This window comes from Triticum aestivum, chromosome 7D, assembly GCF_018294505.1.
Source record: "Triticum aestivum cultivar Chinese Spring chromosome 7D, IWGSC CS RefSeq v2.1, whole genome shotgun sequence".
NCBI lineage: Eukaryota > Viridiplantae > Streptophyta > Magnoliopsida > Poales > Poaceae > Triticum > Triticum aestivum.
Window position 1 is genome coordinate 184,935,065 of NC_057814.1, and position 7,192 is coordinate 184,942,256.

General features: G+C 44.8%; 1 protein-coding gene across 1 annotated transcript in view; it reads right to left on the reverse strand.

Moving 5' to 3' along the window:
- Positions 1-3,508: 3,508 nt before the first annotated feature.
- LOC123165159 (aluminum-activated malate transporter 9) overlaps positions 3,509-7,192 on the reverse strand; it is a 4,861-nt gene continuing 1,177 nt past the window's right edge. The window contains exons 2-6 of the mRNA XM_044582792.1: positions 6,142-6,279; positions 5,777-6,046; positions 4,906-5,042; positions 4,668-4,814; positions 3,509-4,590 (exon numbers count right to left, since the gene is read on the reverse strand). Coding sequence (XP_044438727.1) covers positions 3,913-4,590; positions 4,668-4,814; positions 4,906-5,042; positions 5,777-6,046; positions 6,142-6,279 — 1,370 coding nt within the window. The 3' untranslated portion in view covers positions 3,509-3,912. The remainder of the gene's footprint in view (positions 4,591-4,667; positions 4,815-4,905; positions 5,043-5,776; positions 6,047-6,141; positions 6,280-7,192) is intronic.

A 7,192-nucleotide genomic window follows, 5' to 3' on the forward strand; every position in this document is an offset into this window, starting at 1 on the left:
GGTTTGTGTCTCCAACCGGGACTATAGGTCAGACCCCTTTAGTCCCGGTTCATGGCACGAACCGGTACTAAAGGTGATCGTGGGGCCCTGGCCTGACGCCAGCCTGCCACCACCCCTTTAGTACAGGTTCGTGGCACGAACCGGTACTAAATGTTCAACACGAACCGGCATTAATGCATAGCCGTTCGAACCGGCACTAATAGTACCATTAGTACCGGGCCAAAATCAAACCGGGACTAATGTGTCTCACATTAGGTCCTTTTTCTACTAGTGGATCTCTTCCCCTGCGTGTTGGCTACTCGGGTGGCCTACCCCTGGTTGCCGCTCCTCTGCTGCGGTTCACCCTAGTTGGGATCTGCCCCCCCCTGGTCGCGGTACTCCCCGGCCATCCTTCGTGGTGGCCCGGTGCACCCTACTTGTTGTGGCTCCTTGATACGTGTCTGACATATCTATAAATTGTTATTGTTTCATGTTGTTGTCATACCACTTTTACAGATGTTTGGCAACAATTTATATTAATTCTATTTGGACTAACCTATTAACCCGGTGTCAAAGGCTAGTTCCTATTTTCTATCTTTCTGAGTTTTTAGGTGAAAAATTAACGGAGCCGAAATGACCTGAAAATTTACACGGATTTTTTGTGGAATATTTCTGAAATTTTTGGCACAAGAATCAACACAAGATGGGGCCCATGGGATCCACAAGCCAAGGGCGCGCCTACCCCCTAGGCGCGCCATGTGTTCCTGTGACCCAACCGTAAGTCGGTTGGAGCTCTTCTTCGGGGTGCAAGGGAACTAATATTGGGAAAAACATTTTAAATTTTTAGACCAATCTGAGTTACAGATCTCTGGCTATTTAAGAATGGTATTCGGCCAGAAAACAAACTGGACCAAAAATAGAGAGAAACCCTAGAGAGAAAGAAGAGGAGAGATCCAATCTCAGAGGGGCTCCCGCCCCTCGGGGGCCATGGAGGCCAAGGACCAGAGGGGGAACCCTTCTCTCATCTGGGGGAAGGCCAAGCAAGAAGTAGAAGGAGGGGGCTCTCTCCCCTCTCTCTCGGTGGCGCTGGAGCACCGTCGCAGGAACCATAATGTGGTAGATCTACTCCAACAACTTCGCCACCGTCATCACCAACTTTCTCCCCCTCTATGCAGCGGTGTAACCTCTGTCACCCCGCTCAATCTCTACTTGGACATGGTGCTCTATGCCATATATTATTATCCAATAATGTGTTGCACCTCAATGATGTTCGAGTAGATTTCTTTTTTTCCTGCAGGTCAATTGTAGTATGATGTGGTTGATATGAGTTATATGTTATTATGGTGTTGTCCTATGGTGCCCTCAGTGTCACGCAAGCATGTGGGATTCTCACTGTAGGGTGTTGCAATATGTTAATGATTCGCTTACAGTGGGTTGCTGGTGCGACATAAATATAAACCCGAGCTCGTGAGTTTTTACATATGGGATTAAAGGGGACTTTTTACTTCATGCTATGGTTGGGTTTTATCTTAATGACCTTTACTAGTTGTGGATGCTTACTAGATTTCCAATCATCAGAACATGTGATTCAAGAACGAAAAGTATGTTAGCTTAAGCCTCTCCCTCATACATATGATAAGTACCACTATCGTGTCATATTTAATTGCCCAGGGACAAACCTTTTCTCATTGTTCTTCAAATTTTTTTACTTTATTTGTCCTTTTATTAAAACATCAACTAACTCTTTATTATCTTGCAAAGCTATATTTTTATTCGCAAAGTAGTTTTATTTCTTGTTTCTAGGTAAAGCAAACCTTGGTGCGCGTAGAGTTAAATCAGTGGTTGATAGAACTTGACAGAATATTAATTCTACCTTTAGTTCCTTGTTGGATTTGACACTCATATTTATCGAGAAGGCTACAACTAATCCCCTGTACTTGTGGGTTATCACTTCCCACGTCGACCCTTCCCATCCCCTGGTTCGACTTCGGGTCAGCTTCTTCGGGAGGCGGCCATGGAGGTGTCTGGTTGTCCTCGGCGGCGACTGATTCCCGCAGAGCGTTGGACGGGAGGTTTGGTTGCCCGTGAGTCTCCTTCACCACCCACCCACCCAGCAAGGGCGGCTTCGTCCCAGCAACCATGGATCTGCGCCCCCTCCTGCGTCCATGGCCGATCAACGCGGCTTCGGATCTGACACGTCCTGGGAGCTGCGCTCTTTTCGGCTCCTTTGGCTCGTTGGCTTCTCGGCATCTCCGCACCACCATCACCCTGCTGGTGCCCTTGGTTGCCCGTCCATCCCGGTGCATCATCGATTTGGGCATGTTTTGAGAGCTACGTCCCCTTCTAGCTCTCTAAGTCCGTCGGCGTCCCTGCCGCTCCGGTCCTGTGGCCTGAATCTGCGCTCCCTTCTGGATTCCGGCTCACCTGGGTATCCCGCCACCATGACATCCCCGTCACCTTCATTTCGCTCAGCCACACAACCTTGCCCTCCTTCGGGGCTTGCGTGTCCGGGGGCACCCGGTGCCTCCTTCGGTGTTGGGTGTGGCTCCCCTTCTTGCAGTCGCAGCTCCGGCCTATGCCCAACTTCCTCTACTCCGGTTCGTGCTCCGACGGCTTGGGATTGCTCGGATTTTGGCCAGGGAGAAATCCCTGCATCCTATGCTGGCAGCGGCAACACCCGCGGGAGCCGTCCCCTTTTTGGTGGCGCTGCCATGGCCGTTATTTGTGCCCCTCTTCGAGAATCAGGGGAAACCCAAGGTTCGGTTTTCTGGATTGGACGACGACGGCGTATTGGTGTCATTCTCCTACATGAAGGCCATGTCTTGTTTGCTCGCGGCGTCCTTGGTGCTGGATTTGGAGGTGTTGGTTGTCTAATTGTTGGTCGGATTGTTTCTCTGGTCAGCGAGTTTAGCTGTGTTTTCTTTATTTGGGTCGAGCATCTCATGTCTCTCTGCTTCGGGCTCCATGTACATGCTTCTTGCGTCCGTGTCATGTGTTGTACCACCTCTTGTACTCATTTTAACTTCTTCTATCAATAAAACGATACACAAGCTTTGCGTATTCGCGGAAAAATAAGTAGTTATAGATAGTAGACTATGATAACAAGAAATCGAGAGGGATGCTGAACAATTTATCAAATATCACAAGCATTCGTAGTTGTAAGCATTAATTAGAACATCCTGAAAAATAGTTCACCTCCAAGGCATTGTGGTTTCTTGTTTGTTCGCATGGGTAGCAGATAGAGCCATTCTACATTATCCACGTGGTTGATTGAGTATAAAATACTTGATGACTTACGTATTTCATTAACCAGACGCATAGCATCAAGACTGATGTCTGAGCTCGTCAGTTCAATTCCTGTGATTGAGAAGCGTACGAGGAAACAAGACAAGACCTGTATGCGTGTGATTAGTCTTGCTGAACATCTCTACGGAAAATGCAAATATTTCACACTTACAATTCCAGCGGCACTAACACAAATCAAATGCGGCTAACTCCTGGAAAACAACCTAATCTACAACAGCGGTCGTTAGAAATTTATCTTTTTGTTATATTATTAGAATCATCATGCCGCTATACATAATCATGGTTGTACAGATCTCTGTGTAACAAGGGCTGCGTGACTATCATCTGCCACGCTTTCCTCAGGAAATCTACCGGTTTTTAGCAACAGCACAACTTTCAATCGAGCACAACAATCGCACATCAATGCATTGAAAGCAAGATAGCAGCAACATCACTAGATGACTAATAACGAGCATACTACAACACATCTACCTTTCCCTGTTGCGCTTACAGGGTGCTTAAACACATAAATTGACGATTGGCAGTACCGCCAGCAATCGTCTCACTGCATATCGTGGTCCAGAATAACTAAACAGAGCTGGATGATAAAAGTGGGCGACAAGGAACGTCGCAGGGTCATCGTCGATGTCAGCTCCTGAGTCCAACAAGTTTGCACATTTTAGCAACAAACCCACCATCGCCCTTGCTAACTGCAACAGGCTCCTCCACCGGCTCCTTGAAATTGGCCTTATCACTGAGTTCTTCAAATGCGTAAACAACATTCTGTAGCCGGGCAACAAACTCAATTAGAAGCGAGGAAAATGTGGCCAAGGATAAGGCACTTGCACTTTGATATGTTTTTGATTCCATGTCTTCAAGTGGCAGGTTTGGATGGAACGTTGTTCGAGCAGGCCAATGTGGTAGCTTCTTGTAGCCGTCTATGGTAGACGATGAATCATATCTGCTACGGAATGAACTAGCAGCAAAGGTCTTATAATGGTATGCCAAAGTTTGATCAGCAATGGTAGGTTCCAACGCTTCATTCTTATTTTCTCTTCCCGTGATAAGGGTGGCATTCATGGCATCTTTGATTCCTTCAGCTCGCTTGCTAGTGTGCCACGCTTCAGTATTCACCAAAAGATATGACCTCTCATCAATCTTTTTTTGCAACTCTTCAGCTGCCAAGTGGACTTCAAATAGAATATCTGAAGAGCTCAACTTTGTCATTGTCTTGACGTTGTTCCCAAGCTCGCGCAACACTTTAGCACATTCTCTGCCCACTTTATGAATTTCTGAACTAAAGACCTTTCTGCTTTCCGGCGGTGCCTAAAATCAGATATATAGATGTTTAGAAAATACATGCACAACTTCAACAGGTCGTCGAGGAAACTATATTAGCAAACCTGAATTTCTGAAAGAATGCAACCATGCAGTGCCATGGCCGTGAAGGAACAATGCCTCAGTGCTCCACCAACTTTAGTGAAACTCTTCCAAGGATAGCTCATCATTTTGTAAGGGCCATGGGGTGGTTCCCATATAGCATCATCTAGCTAGAAGCACATACAAAAGAACCGATTAAACATTGACATAAAAAGGTGAGATAATCTAAATAGAAGTGTTAGCTTTAGAGCAAGATCAAACCAAGGTTTGCTCTTGTGCTGATGCTTCAACAGCTGCCCTGTACCCACTATATAGAGGATCATCAGAAGGTTGATATAGAAGTATTCTTGAAGAAATCCTTTCATATTCCATGCATTTCAGATATTCATCAACACAGCCTAGAATGAACAGCAAAATTGGCAATAAAGGCGTAAGAATCAGACGTACCTACACTCTACAGCCATCGCAATGATACAACTAATATTTTCTACCTGTTCTGGGAAATTTAAACAATTCAACATGAGAAATGCTACGATTTCGTTGATTAGTGACATCATGGCAACCTTTCCACCCCACCAACGTCGTGAAAAGGCACCTCCTTGGTGGTCATGCTCACAGTGTGGTGGATCTGGAAGTAGCAAAAGACTGCCGTCTTTGGCAACACAGAACTCAACGTCGCCAACTTGCTTGACAATATCAAGCCTGAGGTTTGGCAGTGAGCTAATGCAGGGGCAGTTGGCCTGGAGGCGCTTCTCCCGTCAGTGCCTAGCACTTCGGAGTGTTGCTTCGAATTTTTAGGGGTGATGGTCCTTTTGGGCCTATACATAGTTTTTCCCAAATGATAAGTGCCACACATGTGGCACAAAGCAATCCAGTCCTGACTTTTTTACAACTAAAGTTGTCATCCGAAAAGAAAAACCCAAAAGAAAAACTGAAATTTGCCATCCGAAAAGAAAGTTGCCATAAAAAATGTTCGGAGTTGCCATGTGTTCATGCCACACGTGTGGCACTTATCAGGGTCCTAATTTTCTTCTACTATCAATGCATGAAGAGATGCAAGGCTTGTGCGTTTTCTTGTAAAAAAATACAATGATTCTAAGCATCAATTTTTTAGGGGGTAGAAGGTTTATACCTTCTAAGGAATTTGCAACACCAGCAAAATTCTTTGCAACCAAATTGTGCAAGTCCTCTCCAGCCCAGATTGGGTAAATGCCTATATTGATTCCCAGACTGACAGCAGCACCAAGAGCAATGAATACAAATCTGTTTACAGCTGTATCAGTGAACTTCCCTGTGCTGTATCCAGAGACCATGACATAACCGAATGTTAGCAAGAATACACGAAATCCATATTCATAAGGCTTCATCTTTGGGTGCTGCTTTGCCAAGGTTGTACAAAAACCTAGCAGTCAAAAACATAAAGCCGATAGACAACAAGTTAGATACACTCGCATAACATGCACCAGGACATGAACTCAGCATGCTTTTGATGCTTACCAACAGTGAAGGTGCTCACAACAATAATCACTTCTTCCATTTCCCCCAGGTTTTTGGCCGATTCAGCAATTGCTAGAGCAAGCCCTCCTGCAGTAAGTGTTCCTAATCCCCTATTGAAACCTCTGCTAAGTGTTGCACCTGCATAACAGTGGACCAAATTAATGAAGGGCAATAATGTTTTTGAATGTACACACCATGAAATTTAGCATTAAAAGCTCCATATCAGTGAGAGGCAGGTAAGACAAATACAGATTGTAAATATCTTCATACTTACTTTCCATATCGAAATGGTATTATGCAGACCAGCAAAACTACAGGAGAAAGAAAGAGCCTTCACCAGTTGCTAATTAAGAACTGCACGTCAGAAATAGCATCTTCGGTCCATGTTAAGAACTGCATAACGCACGAGCGTGCATCTGTGTAAGTTCTACAACGGGTACTACAGCAAAGGGTCCCAGCCACTGAACTAGAATCTATAGTAAGAGAGTTCAGTGGTGCTTTCTAACGATCATAGTGATAAGTTTAAAACATGTGACTAGGTAAAAATAAATAACGATATGTTGGTTCATAACAACTTCAAGTACGGAGCAAGATATCCCATTAAAGGGCAAGCTTGCAACCAGAGATATACACTTCACAAACAACGCTACCATTAAGGCTGATTTCTGCATCACAGTGATACTATGAAAGATCAGCAAGCAACATCCAGGAAATGGTAGCCTTCCATCAGTTGCCAGTTAAAACATTAGGAATATTTGGTAAATTCTGTTTAGTAATTACCCCTCCAAACAAGATACATTTATTTACCTAGTCATCATGGGTGTGTCTACCATTTCATATAATAAGTTCTGCAGCTGGTCCAAGATCAACGCTGGCCCCAAGTAGAACAAAATTTAGTGGCACTTTCCATCACTCATAGATAACTAAATTAATGGTGCTTCCTTACAGAAAAAGGCAACAGGCTCAATATTCAGAGTGGTTGGCCAGAAGCCCAGAACCAGTTCTAATATGGATCTGAGCAGAGAAAAAACAGAATCAGCAAGTAGACAGG